We start from the raw sequence: 27,610 nt of genomic DNA, 5'->3' as shown, positions 1-27,610 counted from the left end.
AAGCAGGAGTTCAGATTAATCGAATTAGATCAGGTTGTTCTGATCTAACCAATGGGGTCTGGTATCTCTGCCTTAATAACTAAGGGTAACTCTTAATGTCACCAAGCAACAAGTTCCCTCACTAATTCAGTCATTATTGTACGTCTCCTGGATACCCTGGGATCCACATCCTCCACACGGCCACCTGTTCTCAAGAACTCTGCAGTCCATTTGGGAAGACCAAACACACATATATGTCAATATGTCAGCTCACGTACAGATGACTGTGCCAACAATGACAACCTAACTCAGTATGCTTTGAGAACTAAGCTCTGATGAGGTGCTTGCTGGATCCTTCCCTTTTTGGTACTTCTCAACCAACCCCCATAACAACAATTGCTACCTCCATTATTATGTGCATATCCATTTTCTCAATGGGCCTAAGAGCTCCTCGAAGACAAGGGCCATTTCTGAACTCCCAAAAGCCTGACCTAGCATCTGACGCACAGTAGGTATTCAACACTTGCTGAAGTATATACTAATGGACTAAATTGGGGGGAATCCAATTAAAAGAGTGCAGAGATACAAAAAAAAGCACCAAATTAAAAGCATCTTTTTATAAAAGGAAGGCAATTAGAGGGTGAATTTGTATATGTTTACAAGTCTCTAGCATAAGTTGCTTATACAGAATAAATTAGAGCACTATAAAAACTTTCAATATCAAGGGTTCCTGCTAGTGACAAACACATCCATCAATTGGACTACCCGCTCTGGGCATCATGCCAGTCAGCGAGCTGTTTGCTGGGAGGGAGCAGACAGCAACACACTTTTGTCAAGAGAGTTTATGGCAACTTTTTCTAATCATTATAATATCATCCTAAAAAGCCCAAGAGATCAAAAAATATATTTTAATCAAAGTATTCCACCATCTGCTTCTCCTTCATTTGGCAGGATTTTTCTGGTACAATATTAAAAAGGAACAGAAAGGAGTAAAGAAAACCCTTGTAAAACAAAGTTGCAACTCGCATTTCTGCAAATACTTTAAGGAACCCCTGCCACAACCCAAATGGTTCTCCAATAGACGCTATTCCTTCAGTCACTCTGTGGATTAACCCAAGCTATACGATCATCATCATAAAAAGATGCAATTCCCCTAAATCAGATGAAAACACCAGAAATGCTTTCATAAATCATAATGAGCCATTCTTGTGGATAACTGTTAAGAATATTTTTGAGGTATTTGGCTGAGAGAGGAGAGAATATGCTAACTTAATTCTGTGCACATGGTAATTAGAGTATAGGACATCAGCTTGCTAGACTCAATCAACTGTATTTACGAGGAGCCATTTATAACATTCACAATGGACTACTGAACCACAAAGCCTCTTTAAAACAAGCTTTATTGCAAGGTGCTGCTTCACTATAACCCTTCTCTGTTCTCTGAGCAGTGGTGAAAACAGAATACGCTTTGTAGGAGACTCAGTCACTGAGTTGCATTTGCCACTAATTCTGGGGTCACTCATTCAATCTGTGACAGTTGCTTCCATCTAGTTCAATTCCTAGCATCTCTGAGACCCTGCTGGGTGCCAAAGCCACATGAGTAGAAACTGGGACGCATGGCAGAAGAGCCCTCTGTCACAGTGGATACAGGTAAAAAGGAACCTCCCAGCCCAAAACTAAGCAGAGCCTGATTTGACCTGAGTTGAATTTTTTTCTTGTTTAATTCAACCTTCTAAGAGTATGCTGAAAATACTCCCCTAACATGGAAAATCTCATAATCAAATCTTACATGGCCCACACATTCACACTCGGCTTGGAATGGGACATACTCCTTTTCCTTGCTGTACATTCCAACTGCCCTGTGTGCGGAAACATCCTGATTGTCTTCAAACTGCAGATCTGCAATGCTGTCGAAAAGTTTGGCAAGGTGATGTGTTACCTAAAATGAGAATATTAGAAAAGATAAGAGCATTTCTTACTGTAGGTGTATTCTGATAATCTAGAGATGATGCAATATGAAGTCATGAAACTTTCTGGAGTTAAGAGTTTTCTCAAAATGTTTTCCCTCAAGATAAAAGTTACTTCTAAAATATCAGAGCTTGAAAGGATCTTGGTGGAGAAGTGGCCAGGCACTCTGGTCAAACCATCACATATTGGCTGATGAATGCTTACCATGAAAAGTGACCTATTTTCTACTTGATGACTGGAGGCTTACTGACTTCTCTATCTCTACCGTATTCCTGTAGACGTGCATCCTGCTGGGCCTTCTGTAGTCAAGTTTTAAAAATTCAAATTCACAGCATTAGTGTACACTATGAAAAAGCTATTAAAGTGTCTGAAATGAAAAATGTCAATTAGAAAGAATCTTACTTTTTTTTGAGGGGGGGTTGCCTGTTAACATGCACTTGCCTTGATACTTTGGTGAGCCCCACAGTATCCTTGGTGCATAAGAAAGGTGAGTAGGATCTCCCCCTTTTCATTGATAAGGAAATTGAAACTAAAATAGTAAGTAAATTCTCCAAGTTGACATATAAAAGTAAGTGGCAGTTAGACATTGAATCTATAATTCCAGGCCACACCTATACAGATCAAGTTCTTCTGGTGTCATAACCTCTTACATCCTAAGTTTTGCATTCTCCAGTAGAAAACCAGTAAATAGCACATTGAACTCTATGCAGGTTCCAGACAATTTGGGGAAAGAAAAAAAAACAACAACAAAGATCAGATGAAAGACAAAATTTTAGCATTTATTTTGCAGAAGTCAGTTTGAAGAACAAAATCTAACTGGCCTCCAACCGCAATCCCAGCATGTACAACACTTACTCATCTCGTTACATTAGTACAGACCAGAACAAGCCTCCTCTGGGGAGCACTGCCCTATGTTTTTGTCATGGAGGAAAGGAAACAATGACATGTGTTGCGTAGGTAAATTCACACCCAAGGGGACAAAAGAGAACAGACTTTACTAATCAGGGAAGTTACTCTATCATCTCTCTTGGGGTAGACTGAGTCAAGGGCAGGGGTCAGCCCAGAAGAAGTATCAGAAATGGGAATACATGTTCCCTTGTTATCATGGTGCAAATAAAAGCTGCTAAGTGGAAAACAGTTTTGTGGTTCCTCAAAAACTTAAACAGAATTACCAATGATCCAGGAATTCCTCTCCTAGGTATATACTCATAGAGGTGAAAATAGGAACTCAAACAGGTATTTGTACATCTCTGCTCATTGAAGCATCATTCACAATAGCCAAAAAGTGGAAACAACTTAAATGTCCATCAAATGATGAATGGATAAACAAAATGTGGTATATCCATACAATGGAATATTGTTCAGTCATTAAAAGGAATATTACTGATACACGCTGCAACTTGGATGAACCTTGAAAACAAGCTAAATGAAAACCAGTCACAATATACTACACGTCATATCTTGTATTATCCAATTTATATGAAATATCCACAGCAGATAAATCCACAGATACCGACAGCAGACTGGTGGCTGCTAGGGGCAGGAGGGAGGGGTATGAGAAGCTACTGCTTAATGGATAGGGGGTTTTACTTTCTGCTTGATAAAAATGTTTTGGAATTAGATTAAAGGTGGTTGCAAGACACTGTGAATGTACAAAATACTATTGAATTGCATACTTAAAACAGTTAATCTTATGTTAAATTTTACCTCAACAGAAAAAAATATGAGCTGCTGATAACCAGAAGATAGGGCGAAGCAATACAAAACATTTCCAAGCATATAGTCTCCATTGCTGTAACAAACTTTTCTTGAAATGCAGTTTAACCGGACATGGTAAGTATACCATAGCAGCTTCTAGAAACAATAGCAACCTGCCTAAATTTTCCACATGACAAGACCAACACCAATATTGGTAAGGAACTTCTTTAGGGTGATTTAATCTTTGAAGCTTTCAGCCTTTTCATTTTTGCTGTACATGCAGTTTTAGTATCAAAGAAAATCACAGCAAGAAGTCCTCTGAGTTTAAAATAGATGAGTTTTTGAGACTCTCGCTTACTTTAAACACAGATAGTGTGGTAGCTGCCTGATCACAGCTTGGGTTCTGTTCTCCTCCATCCCTGTACATTACCCAGAGGATATTAATATAGAGAAAGTCTCCAATAATCTCATAAATCACTCTCACAGCTGAAGTGGCCAGGAAGTACACAGATGTTGAATGGCTTCTACTGTGTAATGGGCCTAGATAATATTCAACTGAAAAGCCTTCGGATAAATGAGACTTCAGCCATCAGACACCCTCACACATTATTGCTTGGGTGAGAAAATAATTTTGAGAACTTCTAGCTCTGTAGTAACTCAATGACCAGGAAACACAAACCTTAAGCAGAGTTCTCCTATTTCTTATATATGGCATAGTTGAAGTTAGATGTTTTCGTATTGTCTTCTATTTAAACATTCTAAGGGAACAAGACTATTTTTTTAACTAGTGTGGACCCTGTTGCCCTCAGATTTGTTCTATTTTTAATGAGATCTCTTTGTATTTGTTAACCCAAAATTAAAATTCCTTCTTCCCAGTGAGCTGTTTGGAAAGGCCTTTCATTTTACAACTAAAAAGAATAAATTAGGCTGGGTGCTGTGGCACATACCTGTAATCTCAGCACTGTGGGAGGCCAAGGCGTGTTTATCACCTGAGGTCAGGAGTTCAAGACCAGCCTGACCAACACGGTGAAACCCCGTTCCTACTACAAATACACAATTATCCGGGCATGGTGGTGCATGCCTGTAATACCAGCTACTTGGGAGGCTGAGGCAGGAGAATCACTTGAACCCGGGAGGCGGAGGTTGAAGTGAGCCGAGAAGGCACCACCACACTCTAGCCTAGGCAACAACAGCAAAACTCTATCTCAAAATAAATAAACGAAGACTTCGTAGGCCCCTCTTTTGATAGAGAAAGGATATAAGCACTTCAAATCATTTTTTAAAAAGAACCAACAACTCATCACGTATTTTACGTAGGTTTCTAAAAGATTAGTGCAAAAATTGAATACACTTAGTCCTGGCTTTGCAGAATAGTACAAAATCATAAAAATGACCACACTGGCTGAAATCACATTATGCAATCTGAATGATCAATGGGAGAAACCTATGATGGGACAACAACCTTTACAAATTTTTGTCAAAACATATAAAGCTTCTGTTTGTTATAAACATACAGGGTGATCAAAAAAAACCATCAACAAATATTTTGTCGACCGCATTTTAAAACACTAAACAGTTTTCTCTGCAGAAAACTTAAGTTATTTGAATAGCACTTGCCTCCTTCTCATCTTACTACTTAAGGTCCAGAACGAGCATCTTTTCTCTGCCTTGACAAACTCATACTCCCTTTGAATTTGTATCCGGCCATCAACATTTTATCTTTCAAGCATTCAATGTCATGAAATTTCTTGTAAATCTCTTTAATGTGAAGTCAGTTTTTGTTGTTTGGGGGGGTTTGTTTTATTTAATGTGTTTGTTTTTGCTGGCATCACTTTCTCTGGTACATTTTCATCCTTTTTGTCAAAACCACTGTTGTCATTCATGTTCCCAAGTTTATCTTCACTAAGTTCCCCTGGCTGCATATCACTCTCTCCAGGGGTGTTTGGGCGTCACTGCCCATCATCTCTCTCTTCTGTGACTCCCATCTACGTTCGATTCCATTTTTGCTTCTAGCATTATCAATTTTCATTTCTTTGCTATACTTCCAACTTCGTTACTATTTCCTTCTGTCCATTAACTAATGAAAAATGTCATGTAGGTTCATCATAGAACTAACTACAAGCTTAGCTGCCTGTGTGTGAAGTGAGTAAAAGCAGCACAGTGGCTGATCACTGACAGAATTAGAAAGATGTGACATGACTGTCACTGATCATGATGCACATCTGTTACTTAGGCAGTGATTTCTGTGGGCTGAAGAGTTAGTAATCAAGTATGTGCTTTATGCAATCACTCAGAGTTAACATACCGTAGTATCTGAAATGTGAACCGTGTTGTCAGGGCACTAGCGTTATTTAACCAAACCTTAGTAACTGAAATTCATAAATATCAGAACTGTGCACAGGGAGAACCTCTTATGAAATAAAAGAACTTACATTTATCTAATTGTAAGTAAACTGAAAATACTTAATCACTAGGTAATTTTATAATTTAAAATGCATACCGGTACAGTGATCAGTTAATCTACCTTCATGACTTACAGCTACTGTTCACTTAGAAAACAAAGGGAAAAAAGATGAAATTACAATAGCTTACAATTATATTCTCAAACCTTAATGCTTGCTTTCTGCCTATATCTAAGTTCGTATTTGCCCTATCTACCTAAAGATGTAGCTGCTGCTTATAAATGGGATAAAATATACACCAAGTCTAGTGCCACTCCTGGCCTGGTGAGCACCTTAGGACTCCTTCATATGTCTTCATTAACTGATTTATTCATAATGGCAATACTCACAATAATAATATTTGTAACAATATAAATCATGACCAAAATATGGGCAACCCTGGTCTTTTGTGGATGATATTCTCTAGAATGAGATAAAGTGAGTCCATGATTTTTACATATGTAAAAACTTAAGTCAATGTGTCAAAATAGTAAATGGTTGTATATGTGTGCGTGTGTGTGTGTGTGTGTGTGTGTGTTTTAAATAACAGTTTTGGGCCGGGTGCGGTGGCTCACGCCTATAATCCCAGCACTTTGGGAGGCAGAGGCAGGTGGATCACCTGAGGTCAGGAGTTTGAGACCAGCCTGGTCAATATGGTGAAACCTCACCTCTACTAAAAATACAAAAATTTGCTGGGTGTGGTGGCACGCACCTACTCTGGAGGCTGAGGTGGAGAATCGCTTGAACCCGGGAGGCAGAGGTTGCAGTGAGCTGAGATTGCACCACTGCACTCCAGCCTGGGCGACAAGAATGAAACTCCATCTCCAGAGAAAAAAAAAATAATAAAATAATAAAATTAAATAACAGTTTTGGTCATGGTACAGGGAAATAGGCATGCAATACGGTTAAGAGACTAAATCTTAAAAAAAAAAAAAAAAAAAAAGCCTTCTAGAAACTAGTTAAATCAGTATGGCACATTCATAAAATGAAACCTCTTATAGCTACAAAACATCAAATGGTAGAGGAATATTACAATTTTGATTAAGTATATATGTTATAACTCACAAACACAGACACATTTTAAAAACTATGATCACTCAAAAATAGCAATGAGTATATTAATCTCATTTTTAATGTATTTCTATATTTTTCAAACTTTCAATAATGAACATGCAATTACTTACATAATTTAGATTTGCTTTTACCAAAAATAAAATCACAGTATAATATTTTGTAATTTGATTTTTCACTTACTACTGTAACTTAAACATATCCATGTATCATCAGTGCATATAGGATTGATTTTGTGTTTCTTTCATAAAATGTTTACATGCATGAATTATATAATTTTGTATAAATGTGTTCACAACACAAATGCTGGCTTCTTTAAATTTTTGGAAATTGGAATACATATGCAGAAAAACAGGAAAACATCATGTGTGTACAACTTAATACATTTTAACAAAGCAAGCACAACTCTTGTGATTACCACAAGATTAAGGAATAGAATAGTGGCTGGGCATGGTGGCTCATGCCTATAATCCCAGCACTTTGGGATTACAGGCCAATGCAGTCAGATCACCTGAGGCCAGGAGTTTGAGACCAGCCTGGCCAACATGGCAAAACCCCGTCTCTACTAAAAATACAAAAATTAGCTGGCCGTGGTGGTGCACACCTATAATCCCAGCTACTCAGGTGGCTGAGGCATGAGAATTGCTTGAACCAAGGAGGTGGAGGTTGCAGTGAGTCGAGATTGCACTATTGCACTCCAACACTCCAGCCTGGGTGACAGAGTGAGGCTCGGTCTCCAGAAAAAAAAAAAAAAGAATAGGATACCAGCACCCATAAGACTCCTCATGATGCATGCCAGTTACTATTTCTCTAAAAAGGGACATTATCTTTACAGAAGTGAATTCACATAGTATGCACTCTTTTGCATCTGCCTCCTATGGTTCAATATTATGTCACTTGAATTCATTCATGTTATTTGGTATAGCACTAGGTTTTTTTCATTTTTATTACTATATGGTATTCCACTGTATAAAGACAATACAATATATACAATATATTTAGCCATTCCACTGTTAAGGGACATTTAAATTGCTTCCCGTTTGGGACTATTATAAAAAAGCGGCTATGAAAATTCTTGTATACTTCTTTTGGTCCATCTATGTAAGTATCTCTGCTGAATGCACACTGAGAAGGTGAACTGCTAGATAAAAATGTATGATATATTCCTATTTAGAAGATGCTGTTAAACAGTTTCCCTAAGTAGTTGTATTAATTTATAATCCTGATGGCTAGATATGAACATTCCCATCACTCCACATCCTTTCCATTGTTTCGTGAGTTTTAATTTTAGCCTTTGGTGAGTTTGATCTTGATATCTCATTGTATTAGCAAGCATACGTGTTTTTTGAATCCCAAATCATATTAACAATTTAGGAAATATCCACGCAAATTAAAAAGAGAAGGGAAAATTAATACTAGGCAGAGTATTTCCGTCTAGTAAAGAGAAAGACATTAACTTATGCTGTTTTCCTCAATCTTCCCAAACTCACTGATGTCAAAACAACGATATCAATGTATTCAAGAAGGGAAAAAATAAAAGAAAATAAAAACTTGAATTAGTACTTGATTTTAATAAATTTTTTGCTTTGTTTTTAAATTTCAAGTAAAATATTTTAAATCAGTAGCACATAAAGTCTTTGATATTGATGAATATATATCCACATACACATATATAAATATGTAAACACATAAAGAACATATATTAATTAACCTTGCAGTATAACAAAATACCCCAAGATTTACTGGCTTCTTCATGAGCCACAATTCTGTGTGTTGGTTTTGGGTTGCCTCAGCTAGTCCAGCTGGGCTCTCCCACACATTTGTAGTCTGCTGGTGATCGATGGCTTCTCTCACATGTGTGATGGTTGCCCAGCTGGTAGCTTGGGTATGGGCATGTTCATCTCATTATCCAGCAGGCTAGTGTTGACTCATTCATGATGGGGTGATTACAGGTTTCCAAAGAGCAGCAAAAGGGCAAGTGCTGGTATACAAAAACTTTTCAAGCTTTTGCTAATGACACAGTGGCCAAAACAAGTGATATGGCAATCCAAATGGAGAATTAGTATCTAGCCTTGATAAATACTGCCACACCACATTGAAAGGGCATGGATACAGGAAAGCAAAGAATTTGTGGCCAATTTTACAATATTATATGTTATGTACTTTTACTGGTTCTTTATGCACTTTGTTTTGCCTGTTACTTAGAAGCCAAAGAGATAATACCTAATGCTTTCCCCATTTGGTATATAAGGATATTGAGGTTCAGAAACGTTAAGCAATAACATTGTCAGTAATCAATAGGGCCAGTATTTAAACTTACATATATATTATTTCAATGTTCCTATTTTTTTGATACCATTCCATCTTCTAGTGATTGGCTAATGCTCCAATTTTGTCTACTTCCATACAGTTGACATTTCAGTGTTCATAATTTTTTGGTATAGATCCAAATTTCCATCTAGTGTCATCTTCCTTTTGCTTGAAGAACTTCCTCTAACATTTCTTGTAGTGCCAGTCTGGTGGTGATGAAATCTTTGAGTTTTTGAATGTGTTAAAACATCTTTATTTTGCTATCATTTTTTAAAAAGGTATTTTTACTGGGTATAAAATTCTAGGGTTACAGGTGTTTTTTTCTTTCAGTACATTGAAATTGCTACTCCACTGTAGGCCATGCATGGTGGCTCACATCTGCAATCCCAGCACTTTGGGAGGCTGAGGCAGGTGGATCACAAGTTCAGGAGATGGAGACCATCCTGGCTAACACGGTGAAATCCTGTCTCTAGTAAAAATACAAAAAAATTAGCTGTGGAGGCGGGTGCCTGTAGTTCAAGCTACTTGGGAGGCTGAGGCAGGAGAATGGTGTGAACCTGGGAGGTGTAGCTTGCAGTGAACTGAGATCGGGCCACTGCACTCCAGCCTGGGCAACAGAGCGAGACTCTGTCTCAAAAAAAAAGAAAAGAAAATAGAAATTGCTACTCCACTGTCTGCTCACTTGCATTGTTTCCAGTGTGAAGTCTGTTGTCATCCTTATGTTTGTTCACTTGTATAAAATTTGGTTTTATGGATGATTTTGAGAATTCCATATTGTTTTGACCAATTTGAGCAATTTGGTGTAGTTTTCTTCCTGTTTTTGTGTGTTTGGGCTCATTAAGTTTCAGGCAAGAAGATAAATCCAGTTCCTTTCATCTTGGCCAGAAACAGAAAATATACCTCTTGTTGTGGTTTTAATTTGCATTTTTCCCCGATAACTTTTGAAGTTGAGCAACCATTCTTATGTTTACTAACCATTAGAATCTTTTTTTGTGAACTGTCTAAGGATTCTGCCCACTTTTATATTAGATTATGTGCCTTTGTTCTTTTGTAGGAATTCTTTATATATTCCATATATGAGTCTTTTGTTTGTATTGCAAACACCTTTTCCCACTTTGCAGCTTGCATTGCTATTAACAAGTATCTTTTGATAAGCTAAAGTTTTAAAATTTTAACATAGTCAAATTTATCCAATATTTCCTTCGTAGTTAGGACTTTTGTGTCCAGTTTATTTTGCTTATTCCAAGATCATGAAGATATCCTTCCTCACACGTTGTATATTGTTTCATTGTTTTACTTGTCACATTTAGATCTACATCCATCTAGAACTGATTTTTAGATATGGTAGAGATCTAATTTTTAGATATCTGATTTAGATATCTGATTTTTAGATCTAGTAGATTCCTCCTCCCCCAACCCTGGCAAATTTCTATCCAATCCGCCTTAGAGCCATTTCTTATTATTGTTTGATTCTCTGTATAATATCCTCCTTAACGGGGTCTGAGTTCCAGTTTTTATTTTATTTTCCTCCTTCTTTCAAGTTCCATGAGCCTCCTGAAACCTCTGATCAGCTTCTCATGCCGTTGGCCACATCTGTGAATTATCAAATGTCTCAAGGAGAAAAGCAGCATCAAACATTAGGCAAATCTCTTTGTGCTTTCTTCTGCTGCTATCTTAGCCCCTGAAACACTAACTTTTTCAATGCTCTTTAAATGTTCTTCAGTGCATTTAAACAGATTTAGTTAAATATTTTAGCCACTTTTCTAGTTGTTCCCAGAAAGAACGGTACTCTGTTAAAAGCTAATTTGTTATAGCTGGAAGCTCTACCCACTGAGTTTAAGCCGGAACTGGACAACCTTCATCAAATGGCATCAAAGCGAGGCTGAGACCAGAACAATTTCATATTCCATACAAGGGCCTAGAACTCCTTGCTGGCAGGACCCCACATTCACAACATTTAAATTTTGGATCTCATAACATCGAAGTGGTATTTTACTTTAACCTCACATTATAATAACCCTAATGTTGTTGTATAACTTATACATTGGCCATGGAGAGAATTCCAAAGGGGCTACAACAGAATACAATGCAGTGGCAACACATATGCGAAATGAAGAAAAAATTGTGCATATTGTTATATATTGTGATTAACCACATATTTATCATTTTGAGAAGATAATCAAGGATTATCAAGGATAATCTCCATGGGATATAAAATTTGACATTTATTTTGAAAGTAGATTCTCTATTTTCTTGTCATACACCTAAATACCTGAACCTCTAAGTGAATCAGGCTGCATTTTTATTAAGGTATCCATTTAAAATATTACACATTCCTAAGTCATGACAAGTAGAGTTGATCTTATGCTGCACTTTCTGTGACAGACTACCCTTTCACGAGCAGCTTCTATTCCTTGCTCCTCAGCTGCAGGTACATAGAGCCAATGGTAAGATGGTCAAAACCACAACCCCTTTTCTGTGCCCTTTTGCTCCTTCTTTCTCATTCCTTCTTCAGCCCCAACTTAAACTCAGGAGCCACCACTTCCTTCACTTTAGACACCTCATATCTTTCCAGCTTTCTACTTCCTTTAGAAAAGTTAGAAGTTTTTTTATTGATTTCATTTTAACTAAAATTCATTCTTGCATGCCCTCAACTTACCATGTACATTTTGAGTCCTTTTCCTATTAATTTTCTAAAGAAGAATCTCCTCCTGTCAGCGAAGGTTTTGGCATACTATGAATGATCATTGAGCTCCATCCTCTTGAAATTCATATGCTGAGACACTTTTACTCCATCAGGAAGATAACCAAATGGAAGCTCTGCATAAAAACATACTGTGCTTGTGGGAATGTGGGGTCTAGATATTTGCTCCTTTAAGATCCAATGGTGCTTTTCATCACCTAATGTAAAACTCATTTCTCACAAGCACCTTTTTGAATGCCAATATTTACAGTCTATTAGAGGTATCAGTTGAGTGCCATCTGTCTCATCACTGCAATTTAGGAGATTTCTCCAAAGACAAGTTGGCAGATTTCCTTGTGTGTAGACTGATGCAGATGCCCTTGAAAGGCATTTCTTCATGCAAACATTCAGCATTCCTGAGTGTATGTATCTTGTCATTTTAGAGAATGCATTATGGCTTCAATTTGCACAGCTACAACCATCTAACAGCCACATTAAGTCATATTTCAAAAAGGTGAAATTAATTTTAATGTATATTTAATCCAGTATATCCCAAAATATTATCATTCAACATGTGAGTAATACAAAAAGTGAGATCTTTTCCATTATTTTATTTGCGGCAAGTCTTTGAAACCAGGTATGTATTTTATATTTACAGCACAGCTCAAATTGGATTTTTCATCTGAAAATGCTACACCTGTATTTTCATTTCATAGAATACGCAGGGGCAAAGGTAGATTCACACACCCAAGTTGTTTCAAACACACAATGTTTTCTGATAACTGAATCAAATATCAAGGTTTAGATTTAAATCAATTGCAATTCATTACAGTAGAAAGTCAGTTCCTTAGCTGCCACATTTCAAGTGCTCAGTGGCCATGTAAGGGTCACAGCTACCCCATTAGAAGCACAAGTAGAGCCGATCACGTTGACAGCAAGTCTTTCTTTAGTATAAGCTCCATTGTGGGTTAGCTTCTCCAGACCTCACCTTCATGGAGAAGTTAAATGTTTCATAGACGAGAGAAAGAAAATGTGCAAACGGTTCTCAGACAAAAAGACCTTTCACATTAGGAATCAGTGGCTACAAACACCTTGATTGCCCAAAGTTTTCAGTTATTTTAAGGTAGTATATAACAACCTGAAAGGGTGCAAAGGGGTAAACTGATATTATTTTGTCTAACTTTAACCACTGTACTAATTCAGTTAAAAAATACAAATTTTTTCTGAAAGGGGAAAAAAATACCAAAGAATGTTAATACTGAATCCCATAAGGACTTCAGGTCAGTTGTCCGTAACTATTGTACCACATCAATGAATCCTGCAAATACACCTTTAAGTTTTACTTCTACAGCAACTACGAGAGAGTTTTACCACTGAAGTTAAGCAGCACCTGTATCCACCATCCTTTAGTTAACTGATAACCTTGGGAGGTCAGGCTGAATTTGGGGGGAAGAAAATTTTTAAAACTTGATGTTAACCAAACTTACCAAAACCTAATAATTACTGACAGCATTCTAGACACACCAATTTTATCCCTCTACCATTCCAACTCTTGTATCTTAAACTGGGGGTTTCTGCTTACAGAATTCGGGTTGTAGTGGTTATCAGACCTCCCTGGCTGGTCTATTCAAGCTGATCACATTCCACAATTAACTACAGAAACTCTCACTTGGACCAACACTCTTAAATGGAGTGTGGGTGGGTAAAGGAGGGGGGCCTGGAAAATTCAAGTCATTCACAAGATGTCAAGATGAGTTATCTACCCACAAAGGGCGCCTTTTATGGGGAAATTGCATTGTTGCTCCACAAGCTGCAGTTGCCATGTTATCTTGGTCACACTACAGGGAGCACATTCAGGAATGTTAGCACACAAGGCATAGACGGAAAGACTAAGTCTGGTGGTCTGAAACTGATTCTAATAATGAAAAGAGGGTAAGAGAGTATGGCAAGATCACACTATCTGGCGTTAACAGCCTGTAGCATTAACTATTCCATAGTTAGTGAGCAAGAATTAAGAATGCATGTTGAATTTGCAGAACCATTTCTTTCAGGGAAAGAAGCCGGCTATTCCTCTAGATGACTCAAATGACCCTTAGCTCCTTTTCAACAAGTCACTTTTGGATAGTTATTTGTACCACAAAGGCTGCTAAACACTTCTTCTAATAATAGACCTTTAGTAACAGTGTGATAGCATTTTATGCAAATTTTAATTGTTCAAAATTTAAGTAGTGTACACAAAAAGACCTCAATGAAATCCCATTTTGAGCACAACTTGAAATACAAATTTTCTCAAAATTTCAAAATACATCAAAAATATATCCAACCACTTCAAATCTGTGTGTCAGAACTGTAAGCATGTTTATACTGTGGCCACAGGGCTAGATCCTATTAGCTGGCAAGAAGAAATACCCACCTCCCTTTGTTAGCGTGGTGGCATTTATCAGCACAGTTGTGAGGGAGTTTGGAGAGCTCCATGCTGTGATTTTAACATTCAGCTTCATCATAATTTCAAATGTTTCAAAAGCCTTATATAATCTAGTCATTCATTAAGGAGGGGTACTAGTACTGAGCAATGTACCTGGAATTCACGGATTTAGAACTCATGGCTAAAATGCTATGAATGGGGTAGGCGAGGACACATCCACAGTAAGTCACACTGATAAAGGAGAAGATAGCACTCTGTAAAATACCAAAGTCATGTTGTGAAAATTTTTTTAAAGGGTTTACAAAGCACATCATTGAAATCTGAAAAATAAACTGGCATCAGGGATGCACAGACTGTGAGTCAACATGTAGTTTAGCTAAGGCACGAAGGATTTTTTTGAGGATTTAAAAGGAGGGTGAACAGAGTTGGTGACAAGAATTCATTGAGAGATCTTTTCCTCTAGCACACAGTAGGACTTCGATTAAGGACAAAAAGGAAGTGAGTATGTGCACACTCTGAAGGTAACGGATGTGGGTTAGGACAGTTAGTCCCTCCAGGGTTTGGTAAGACACATCTCAATACCCCACCCTCCTCTACCTCCATGCACGCCTTCTACAGAAAGTACCATAGGGAGGAAGAGGGCAAACGAGGCCATCTGCACAGTGTGAGTTATCAGCCACGATGCGGAGGCCATGGCATCTCCCTCCCCTTTTGTGGGTAAGATAGAAGACTGGGTCCCCCAACCTCCACTCTAAGGTCAAGCAAGAGGAATAGGAGAATCACTCATAAAAACTCTGGGTACCAGTAGGAAGTGAATCTTTGATGTGCCCCTTGTTTGGACACCTGACTAGGTAGAAAAGGAGAAGGAAGATGGAACCAGGTGGCTGGTTACACTGCCAGGAGCAAGAACTGGAAGGATTAAAGTGGGGGTGGCTCTGCCATATACATCCCTGGGGAGGTTCCCTTTGTCCAGAGGACCTGCACACATGTTCCACCAGAAACCCAGCATGTGGATCCTTGCTGTTAAGGGTGAAGATGGACAGTCACTGCTGGCGAGGGAAGCAGGAGCAGTCATTAAGAAAGGGCAACAACAGACAGATCACACCCCTAAACCCCTCTCCATGATAAATGGGCAGAGACGGGGGAGGAAAGGGCCAAAGTCTCCCTCTCAACCCCAAGTTATTAAATGACAGCTTAGCCTTGACATGGAGTGAGATGGAAATTTCCAACTAGAATATGATGAGTTGCTTTTGGTTTATTTTTTAAGTTTTTAATAAGAAAGGAAGACCAGGAAATTACAATACCTGCCCGAGATATTATAAAGGGGTCTGCTACAGGTGCAAAGAGATTCAGAAGGGCACATGTGAGATTAGTAATTGCAGAAAGATAAAACTGTTTCATGACTGTTATTCCATGAAATTAATATTATTCAATAAACCAGTCACATTAGTGTTTGTTGTGTTTAAATAATATGATTAAAAGAAAAAGAACGCTTACCTATTTACAGATTTATGCACCTCTCTGCTAACTTACTTATTGAAAATTCATTTGGCATTGTAAGCATGTCAGATTTGAAAAGTATTCAGAAACATGTACTTTAATGAAATATAATACCTGCTACCCTCATATAGTCACCCTGGGCAGAGGGTTCAGCTGCTGGTCATGAGGATGCCCTCAGGGGCTTATTGAAGCATAGTGTAGTTACAACTATTATGTTTCAAAATAGTTTTTTTAAAGACATCTAATTGTGTGCTAATAAGTATGTAAAAGACGGATATAGTAGATTCATAGTCAGTTTAATCACAGAGATTTTATTTGCAAAGCCATCTGGAAATTAGCATGAATATACAAAACAATACTACCTGAGTGGTGACCCTGAACACGTTGCCCAAACTGTCCAACAATTCTGTTACTAATAGCACAACCGCACTTATATTATCAACAACAAGAATAGCCAATTAATTGAATTTAGGTTCAAAGTTAAATGATGAAGAGAGAAATCATTAAGATAAATACTGCGCCCAAAGAACAGCAAAATTCAGGGAACTGCAGTGTGAAGAGACACACATTCCAAAGAAAATGGCATAAAAAATATCTAGAGAAAAATTTTTCCAAGAAAAAAAACTGGAGAAAACTCCACAATTATATAGCACAAGCTTGAGTTTCAAAATAATCTGTAATACACAGTCAACTCTAGGAGCGCCCAGCTACGTCAGCCACAACAACTGTAAGATCTTAGTGAATAGGAATGATTGAGTAGGTCTAAATGAAAGACAACATTCTCTTAAAGTTTACAGGAAGTAGTGCTTTGGGATTTGTACAAAGTTTGTCTCTGGTCTGAGCTTTCAGATTACACACGATAATATCTGTTTTGATTTGCTTTAAATATTGACGTGGGAATCAGCAAAAAGGTGATGCACTATTTTTGCACAGATAGGGGAAAATTCGAGGGTTAATTCAGGATGATCCTGAAATTACACAAATCTAACTTGGACAGCACTGAAGATTAGCCCAATGTCGTAATTATGAAGGTGACTCTGGAGGGAGGAGTAAGAAGGTACCAGCCAGGATCTCTTTCCAAGTGACCCTTTCTCCCCTAGGAAAGCTGCTAACCAGGCAATGGATGCCCCAGATCTTGTCCCAGAATTCTGGAGGATTTGGCGATAGTGTTTCTTTCCATCAACTTCTTTCAGCACTGTAAGCCTTACACATTTAATATCGTTCCTCTTTACTGAGCACCAGACAGTTATTCTTCCCACTCCCTTTTGCACAGCCTCTGACATACCTCTGATGCTGCCTTACAAATTTTAACTGCAGATTTTCTAGTTCCTGGCCCACGTGACATGACAGGTAGCATCTGACAATGATAGAGACACTATGACTTTCCTCTGTTAACACAGTATAATACGAGACTTTCAAAGAAATATTACCTGTTTAGGCCGAGCTCCTTTTGAGAGAATGTCAAGTAAATCACCAGAAGAGATGAAATAGAAGCGAGGAAAGGCTATGCGCTTGGTTTCCAAGTATTCAGTGAGAGCTTTTTCACAAAGAGAAAGCCTATATGAATGAAAAATCTTTTTAAGCATATCTTGTCCATTCAGTCATTAAAACTTCAGCAAAACAAAACTCAAGTCCTGTCCATTCATTACAGTAAACTTCCTGTTTAACAGGTAGCTTACTTCCTTCTTTTTGACACCATCATCTATCTTGCTTATGACTAATATACAAGTTATGCCAAGTAGAAGAGGACTATGCCAAATACACACACACACGCGCACGCGCGCACACACACACACCCCCCCCATTAGTTGTGGCTAAATATGAATTAGACTTAGGATTACGTTATTCACTGCTTTTCTGAATGACACTCCTAAGCAGCAGTGGAGAAGACCAGGTTGCCATCCTTCAACCTGAGAGCAAAATGCACTAGTAAGATGTAATTGGTTTACAGTCTTCTTTTCCCCCACTGGATGTCTACAAAACACAAGTGACTTCCCTCCTGTGAGGTATTCAGAGGAGTCATAGGATCCAGAATTGGTTCCACTTTATTGCCCTCAGCAGAGCAGAAACGACCCAGACGCAGAGCCCCGAAGCCCCCAAGAGCATCACTCAACTGAAATAATTAACTTTGCCCTTTTCATTACCAAAAACACTTTCAGACTCTAAAACTGCTTGGTTTATGTAATATAAAATTTTATCTAGGTCTTTCCTTACCTTGCAATAAAAAAAGGATCCCAGTTCCACAACCCATCATTTTAGTAGCAGATCTGACCATTTTTAATCAAAAGCCAGAATTAAATGTGAAAATTATTTTACAAATGGCCCTTGGGACCATGATTTCAAAAGTGCTACTGTGCTGCCTCAGGATAATTTCTAATCAAATGAAACCGTACAGAAATTAAAGGACTACATTAACAGAGTGCAATCCCAGTTCCTGGCACACAGTAGGTGCTCAATCAATATTTACAGGATAGTTTGATGAAAGAATTGATCAATCAACCATGTCAATTCTCTTGATAAGAAGATATATTAGCATAATACTCCTTTCAGAAAACAAATATTTTTGGATTTATTTACATTAACTTACTATATGTATGTTCCATGTAATATGTACGAGACAACTAGACAATTATAAGCAAAATTACAAAATAATTTACAAGAGGTTGCACCTCCATAACACAGTATTAAACACTATTAGGTATGTGAAAGAGACTTCATAAAATTACAGTAAATTGATCATCTTCGATAGCTTTATTCTTACCTGGACTGTAAATCTTTAAGTTTTTCATAGAGATTAGGTCTGCATGTTGCTTCTAACACATTTTCTACTTTGGCTGTCTTGAACATTAACTCCTGTATGAAAGTGCAATACGGAGCCGTGGATATTAGAACAATATTTTCTAAACTTTTAAACGTTTCGAGAATTAAAAAATGAAGAACAAAGAATGAAGAGGCAAGGTTAAAGATACTTCTAAGAATGTCTGACACCACATCTGTTTACTTTTGCTTTTCAACTCTTAGACGAAGATCAAAAGCATGTACAAGCACACCGTTTTTATCAAAATAAATGTGAGAAGCTCTGTCACCACTTTAGGCCCACAGAGAATTTTTCTCTTCTAAATCAAACGAAAAAGAATAAAGAAAGGCAAAAGGAGAAAGGGAACGGAGAATGGGAAGAGGAAAGAGAAGAGAAAGGGAGACAGGTAGGAGCAGTGTGGGGGAGGAGAGGAAGAGAAAAAGGGAGAAAGGGAGAGAAAAAGGGAGAAAGGGAGAGAGAGAGAGAGAATGAGAGAGCGCCCAGAATCTTAAAAAGCACACCTACATATAAAAATGAGAGAGACCTAAACAATCTATTTTTTCTTCCTCAAAAGTGAAATGAATTAAAATTTATCTGTGACTTCTACTTTAGGTAGAAAGAAAAAACATTTAATCTCAATTTTTATGAGAAAGAAATAGTCATTATCCTTTGCTAGAAATCTCTCCAATCAATTATCATTATGTGCACCATGCCACGTGCTTTCTATGGCTTTTACAGAAAAGAAAAACCGAAACTAGTAGTATTATTTTCTACCTGTTGTCTTTTCTCAGTCTTTTACCTGTAAGGATGAATCTGTTTACCTTTATTACCACAAGGGTCGGCAATCTATGGTATCTGGGACAAATATGGCCTGATGATTGTTTTGCATGACCTAGAAGCTAAAAATGGTTTTTACATTTATTTTGGAGACAGGGTCTCATTCTGTCACCTGGGCTAGAGTGCAGTGCTGCAGTCATAGCTCACTGTAACCTCAAACTACCTTGGCTCAAGTGATCCTCCCACCTCAGCCTCCCGAGTAGCTAGACAAGTGTGGGCCACCTTGCCCAGCTAATTATTACAAAGTTTTTAGTAGAGAAGGGGTCTCACTATATTGTCTAGGCTTGTCTTGAACTCTTAGCCTCAAGTCATCCTCTTACCTTGGACTCCCAAAAGGCTGGGATTATAGGTGTGAGCCACCGAGCCTAGCCTACATTTTTAAATCACTGAAAAAAATAACTGGCTGGGTGCGATGGCTCACGCCTGTAACCCCAGCACTTTGGGAGGCCGAGGTGGGCGGATCACAAGGTCAGGAGTTCGAGACCAGCCTGGCCAATATGGTGAAACCGCACCTCTACTAAAAACACAAAAATTAGCCAGAAGTGGTGGCGGATGCCTGTAGTTCCAGCTACTCAGGAGGCTGAGGCAGGAGAATCGCTTGAACCAGGGAGGCAGAGGTTGTAGTGAGCTGAGATTAGGCCACTGCACTCCAGCCTGGGAGACAGAGCAAGACTCTGCCTCAAAATAAACAAATAAATAAATAAATAAAAATAAAAATAAAAAACAGTATATTTTGTGACACATGAAAACTATGTGAAATTCAAATTTCAGTGTCTACAAGTAAAGCTTTATTGGCATACAATCATATCCATTTGTTTATATATTACCCATGTCTTCTTTCATGTTATAATAGCAGCATTCGGAAGGTGTTACAGAGGCTGCATGATCCACGCAGCCTGAAATATTTATTACCTGACCCGTTGCAGGAAAAGTATCCTGACTCCTGCTTACTCACGCAAAAATATATTCATTTTTATAAATACGATGCTCCAAATCATGTTTCTTTACAAAACTTTGCTAGAATAGCATACAACCTGTCTTTGACAAACCTTAAATTCAGCATCCACCCCATCAAATCTTCTAGCATCTTTCACAAGCTGGATTCGAATATCTTCTGAACAGACAAAAATGCTTTCCAGGTGAGACCAAGTTCGCTGGACTTCCATCCAGGTGAAGATGACCGAGTCTGCTATGTTTAATTTATTTTGCCAGCTTAACACTTGCTCAATGAAATATTCTACATACTTGCTTTGAAGAAGAGTCTGCAACTGAACCTAAAATAAAGGCGAAGAATTTTAAATAGTAGCTAAATTTAGTAGAATGTGAGTGCTATGAGGGAGGCACTATATCTGTTTATTGCTGGATTCTTAGACGTAGCATGTAATATCTGGAACTGGCATTTAATAAGTTTTTGCTAAATGAGTGAATGAGTGAATTAATGGTAGTAAATATTCATATTAACATTTTTCCAAAAAGAGAAAAGGTAAATACAAGCAGCTGTATCTCATATGTCTTCCTCAAAAAGGCCCAGGATCTACTGCCAGCAGAAAAAAAAATTGTGTATCGGGGTTCAGCATTGGGAATTAAACTGTATTCTTTCATTGCTCTTCCCCTCATCCCTGCCTATTAGTCATGCCAAGATTGTGTAGATATGTGTTTATTAATCTTAAAAAAATAGGCTGGGCGCGGTGGCTCACGCCTGTAATCCCAGCACTTTGGGAGGCTGAGGTGGGCGGATCACAAGGTCAGGAGACTGAGACCATCCTGGCTAACACGGTGAAATCCCGTCTCTACTGAAAATACAAAAAATTAGCTGGGCATGTTGGCGGGTGCCTGTAGTCCCAGCTACTCTGGAGGCTGAGGCAGGAGAATGAAGTGAACCTGGGAGGCGGAGCTTGCAGTAAGCCGAGATCAGGCCACTGCACTCCAGCCTGGGCAACAAAGCGAGACTCCGTCTCAAATAAATAAATAAATAAAATAAAATAAAATAAATAAAACAAAACTACCCCCCACCAGCCTGCTAGGCCCTCGAGCTTCCACTTTCCTCCCTTTTCAGTTACTGCTAAGCTCCACAGCTCTCCTATCACCAGTGCTTGTTTTTATTTTTTGTTTTTTTTCAATTATTGGTTGCAGTTTTATTTTGAAAAGAATGCTATAATTAATGTGGTTTTTGTTTCTCGTGTTTATATTAAAAGAAAAGCTAACAAATTATATTTTAATTAAAATAAGTCTAGTACATCTGAAACGCTTCTATCACAGAGCATTACATATCTGCCTAACTTAAATGTTTTAAGTCTGTCCTGTCTTTTTTTCCCTTCCAATATTTATTTTGGGTTTGGGGGGCACATATGCAGGCTTGTTACATAGGTAAATTGCATGTTGTGGGGGTTTGGTGTACAGATGGTTTCATCAGCAAGGTAATGAGCATAGTACCTGTCAGGTACGTTTTTGATCCTCACCCTCCTCCTGCCCTCCACCCTCAAGTGGGCCCCAGTGTGTATCATTCCCTACTTTGTGTCCATGGGTACTCAATATTTAGCCCAGCAGCACTTGTTTTAATGCCATGCAGTCTAGCTAGTACTTCTCACCATTCTATGACATTGACATCTCAGAAAGTCACTGAGTAGAATGACCTCTACTCCTCATTTTTCTCTACTCTAGGTATTTAACATTCTTGACTCTTCTTTGAGGGAAAACCCTTATCCCTTGACTTTTCTATGATATTACAGTATCCTATTTCAACTATTTCTCTTACCACTCTCTTGCTGCCTCATTTTTGTCTTCTCCTCTTGTTCACCAAATTCAGCCTTTTCCAATGCTCTATCCTCAGCTGGCTTATCTCCTTTACTCTCTATCTAGTTCATCAAGTCTCAAATACTGACAGTGAACTCCCAGACACCAGTTCTTGGCTGAACCTCTGTGTTGAGCTGTGGTCTGGTTTCACCTTTGCATGAACGGCTCTCACACTGAATAAACCAATAACAACAGTGTCATCTCTCCAAACCAGTTTCTTTTCCTAAATATCTCACATCTAGTAATAATACTACTGTTATTTCCTCTGAATAGTTTGTCTCTTCCACATTTCTTCTCATGTCTGAAGAGACGCTAACACCTACGATTTTAGAATTCAAGACCATACAGCACGTGCTCAGACTATCTGTCCAGGCCTACCTTTCACTATCCCTATAAAGAAAATCTGTATTTCAAGGAAACTAGAGTCTTAACATTACCTTTGAACGCTAGAGACATCCTGTCATTCCAAGGTACTACTAATATTGTCCTCATTGCCTAAACACCCTTTCCTGACTGTCATTTTTTGAAGAATAATAGACTGAATAATAGAGTATCCGTCAAGTCTCAGCATAAGCACCATCATCTTCTAAGGCCCTCCCTGGGTCTTTCACCCACCTTAATCACAAAGCCTCCCTGTCTCTTCTGAGACTCTTTGGAGTCCTTTTGCTTGTCTCCCTACTCAAGTGCATCTTCCTAGAGAACAAGTGTTCATAACTTTAGATCACAAATGGTATCATACCTGGAGCCGGTAACAGTTAGATGCTCAATGAATAAATAAATACATGTTGAGTATTAGAACTAGAAAAAAGTAAAAAAATCACAATTTAAAATAAAATCTGATTTAAGCTGCATATGCAACCAACATCAGAGAACCTAAATATATAAATCAAATATGAACAGATCTGCAGTATGAGATAGACTGCAATACAATAATAGTAGGGGACTACAATATTCCACTTTCAACAATGAATAGATCATCTGGACAGACAAGAGAGAAACAGTGGACTTGAACTCCTTAGGTCAAATAGACCTGATAGACACATAGACAGACTATTTCATCCAATAGCAGAATGTAGATTTTTCTCAAGTGCAAATGAAACAGTCTCCAAAACAGATCATGTGTTAGGCCAGTGATATGGTTTGGCTGTGTCCCCACCCAAATGTCATCTTGAACTCCCATGTATTGTAGGAGGGACTCAGCGGGAGGTAATTGAATCACAGGGGCAGGTCTTTCCCATGCAGTTCTCATGATTGTGAATAAGTCTTGCAAGATCTGATGGTTTTAAAAAGGGGAGTCTGCAGGCACATGCTCTCTTCTCTTGTCTGCCGCTATGGAAGACGTGCCTTTCACCTTCTGCCATGATTTTGAGGCCTCCCCAGCCACATGGAACTGTAAGTCCAATAAACCTCTTTCTTTTGTAAATTGCCCAATCTTGGATATGTCTTTATCGGCAGCATGAAAACGAACTAATACAATAAACTGGTTCCAGTAGGGTGGGGTGCTGCTGAAAATATACCTGAAAATGTGGAAGCAACTTTGGAACTGGGTAACAGGCAGAGGTTGTAACAGTTTGGAGGGCTCAAAAGAAGACGGGAAAATGCCCAGGCAGAAGTTTGCTGTAGGGGCAGTATCCTCATGGAGAACCTCTGCTATGGCAGTGCAGAAAGAAAATGTGAGGTCAGGGCCCCACACACAAAGGGAAAGTTTGGAACTTCCTAGAGACTTGAATGGCTTTGACCCAAATGCTGACCATGACATGGACAATGAAATCCAGGCTGAGGTGGTCTCAGATGGAGATGAAAAACTTGTTGGGAACTGGAGCAAAGGTGACTCCTTTTATGTTTGAGCAAAGAGACTGGTGGCATTTTTCCCCTGCCCTAGAGATTTGTGGCACTTTGAACTTGAGAGAGATAATTTAGGGTATCTGCAGAAAAAATTTCTAAGCAACAAAGCATTCAAGAAGTGACTTGTGTGCTGTTAAAGGCATTCAGTTTTATAAGGGAAGCAGAGTATAGAAGTTCAGAAAATTTGCAGCCTGACAATGTGATAGAAAAGAAAATCCCATTTTCTGAGGAGAAATTCAAGCTGACTGAAGAAATTTGCAAAAGTAACCAGGAGCTGAATGTTAATCCCCAAGGCAATGGAGAAAATGTGTCCAGGGCATCAGAGATCTTTATGGCAGGCCCTCCCATCACAGGCCTGGAGGCCTAGGAGGAAAAAGGGGTTTCCTGGGCCAGGCCCAGGGTTCCCATGCTGTGTGCAGCCTAGAGACTTGGTGCCCTGTGTCCCAGCCACTCCAGCCATGGCTGAAAGGGGCCAATATAGAGCTCAGTATGTGGCTTCAGAGGATGCAAACCTCAAGCATTGGCAGCTTCCAAGTGGTGTTGATCCTGCCAGTGCACAGAAGTCAAGAATTGAGGTTTGGGAACCTCTGCATAGATTTCACAAGATGTATGGAAATGCCTGGATGCCCAGGCAGAAGTTTGCTGTCGGGGCAGTATCCTCAAGGAGAACCTCTACTATGGCAGAGCAGAAAGAAAATGTGGGGTCAGGGCCCCCACACAAAGTCCCTACTGGGGTACCACCTAGTGAAGCCATGAGAAGAGGGCCACTGTCTTCCAGATCCCAGAATGGTAGATCCACTGACAGCTTGCACTATACCCCTGGAAAAGCCACAGACCCTCAACACCAGCCTATGAAAGCAGGTGGGAGGGAGGCTGTACCCTGCAAAGCCACAAGGGTGGAGCTGCCCAAGACTGTGGCAACCCACCTCTTGCATCAGCGTGACCTGGATGTGAGACATGGAGTCAAAGGAGATCATTCTGGAGCTTTAAGATTTGACTGCCCTGCTGGATTTCAGACTTGCATGAGGCCTGTAGCCCCTCTGTTTTGGCGCATTTCTCCCATTTGGAATGGCTGTATTTACCCAATAGCTGTATCCTCATTTTATCTAGGAAGTAACTCGCTTTTGATTTTACAGGCTTATAGGTGGGAGGGACTTGCCTTGTCTTGGATGAGACTTTGAACTATGGACTCTTGAGTTAATGCTGAAATGAGTTAAGACTTTGGGGGACTGTTGGGAAGGCAAGATTGGTTTTGAGATGTGAGGACATGATTTGGGAGGGGCTGGGGCAGAATGACATAGTGTGGCTGTCTCCCTGCCCAAATCTCATCTTGAATTTCCATATGTTGTGGGAGGGACCCAGTGGGAGGTAATTGAATCATGGGGGAAGGCCCTTCCCGTGCTGTTCTCCTGACTGTGAAGAAGTCTCAAGAGATCTGATGGTTTTAGAAAGGGAAGTCTGCCTGCACAGCTTTCTTCTCTTGTCTGCTGCCATGTGAGACAGACCTTTCGCCCTCCACCACGATCCGGAAGCCTCCCTAGCCACATGGAACTGTAAGTTCAATAAATCTCTTTCTCTTGTAAATTGCCCAGTCCTGGGTATGTCTTTATTAACAGCATGAAAACAGACTAATACAGCCACAAAACAAGTCTTAACAAATTTAAGAGAAAAAAGAATGAAAAGCAGTAAAGATTATCTACAAGATAAATAATATTAAAAACTTTTGAAAACCTGAGAAAGATATAAATATCCAGGTACAAGAAGGTCAGAGAACACCAAATAGAATGGACCCAAATAATACTACTCCAAGTCATATAATAATCAAACTCTCAAAGGTCAAGGACAGATAGAGAATCCTAAAGTAACAAAAGAAGCGAAGCAAATAAGATATAAAGGAGCTCCAATTTGACAAGCGACATCTCGAAAGAATACAGGCCAGCAGAGTGGAATGACATTTTCAAAGTGCTAAATGTAACAAAAACACAACCCTGCTAACCAAGAATACTGTGTCCAGAAAACTTATCCTTCAAATATGAGGGAGAGATTAAAGTCTTTTCCCCAACAAACAAAAGCTGAGCTAATTCACTACCACCAGACTAGTTTTACACAAAATGCTAAAGGAAATTCTTCTATTTGAAACAGAAAAACACTGACATTAAACAATTTGTTTAAAGCCATAAAACCCAGTGGTAAAATTAAATACATGAATGAACATAGGATATTCTAGTACTATAACTATGGTGTGTAATCCACTCATACCTCTAGCATGAAGCCCAAAAGACAAATCTATCAAAAACAATAGCTACAGCAAACTGTTAAGAGGTAAATGATATTAAAATATGCAAATTGAGACAACTAAAGCGCAAAATGTGGGGTAGGGGGAAGGAATGGAGTTTCTTCTTCATTTTTTCCTTAGTTTTTTTTTCTTTGTGATCTAACAGAAGTTGTCATCTCTTTAAAATAACTTGTTATATTTTTTCTAAGCCTCATGGTAACCACAATGCAAAAACCTATAATAGATTCACTAAAAATAAAAAGCAATTAATTAAAACATACTACCAGAGAAAATCACTTAACCATAAAGGAAAACAGTAAGAAAGTAAAAAAGAGGAATTACAAAGCAACGAGAAGATCAGTAACAAAATGGCAGTAATAAGTCTTTAATAACACTGACCATAAATGGACTCAATTCTCCAATTAAATGCATAAAGTGGCTGAACAGCTAAAGAAATATAAAAGAACTATACAGTGCCTATAAGAAGCCCACTTCACCTATAAAGACACACATAGACTGAAAGTGAAAGAGTGGAAAATGATATACCATGCACCTAGAAACCAAAAAAGAGTAGGAGTAGCTATAATTAGATCAGATAAAATACATTACAATCAAGACTGTAAAAAGAGACAAAGAAGGTGACTACATAATGATAAAGGAATCAATTAGGCAAGAGAATATAATAATTACAAATATTAAATATCTGTGCACCCAACACCTAAACTCCCAAGTATATAAAACAAACTTTAATAGACCTAAAGGGATAAAGGGAAAGATAGACTGCAACACAATAATAGTACAGGACTTTAACACCCATTCTCAGTAACGGACAGATCTTCCAGATTTCAAAAACCAACAAAGAAACATCAAACTACACACTAGACCTATTAGGCCTGACTGACACAGAGCATTCTGCCCAACTGCTGCAGAATACACATTCTTTTTGTCAGCACATGGATTCTCCAGAATAGATTATATCTTAGGGCAC

The 27,610-nt window shown here is 38.6% G+C and overlaps 1 protein-coding gene and 1 long non-coding RNA gene across 3 annotated transcripts in view; one reads left to right on the top strand and one right to left on the bottom strand.

Moving 5' to 3' along the window:
* The window catches only part of DNAH11 (dynein axonemal heavy chain 11), a 410,596-nt gene that overhangs the window by 264,569 nt on the left and 118,417 nt on the right, over nt 1-27,610 (bottom strand). The window contains exons 27-30 of the mRNA XM_031665316.1: nt 20,759-20,983; nt 18,837-18,928; nt 17,506-17,632; nt 1,769-1,918 (exon numbers count right to left, since the gene is read on the bottom strand). Of these exons, the coding sequence (XP_031521176.1) occupies nt 1,769-1,918; nt 17,506-17,632; nt 18,837-18,928; nt 20,759-20,983 (594 nt within the window). The remainder of the gene's footprint in view (nt 1-1,768; nt 1,919-17,505; nt 17,633-18,836; nt 18,929-20,758; nt 20,984-27,610) is intronic.
* Nucleotides 1-27,610, top strand: part of LOC103882988 — a 134,594-nt gene that overhangs the window by 51,053 nt on the left and 55,931 nt on the right. For both annotated transcript variants that reach the window (XR_004183230.1, XR_004183231.1), the window contains one exon: nt 3,663-3,780. This is a non-coding gene — a long non-coding RNA (uncharacterized LOC103882988). The remainder of the gene's footprint in view (nt 1-3,662; nt 3,781-27,610) is intronic.

The sequence above is a fragment of the Papio anubis genome, chromosome 4 (assembly GCF_008728515.1).
Source record: "Papio anubis isolate 15944 chromosome 4, Panubis1.0, whole genome shotgun sequence".
Classification (NCBI taxonomy): Eukaryota; Metazoa; Chordata; class Mammalia; order Primates; family Cercopithecidae; genus Papio; species Papio anubis.
This window is presented reverse-complemented; position numbering and strand designations above follow the sequence as displayed.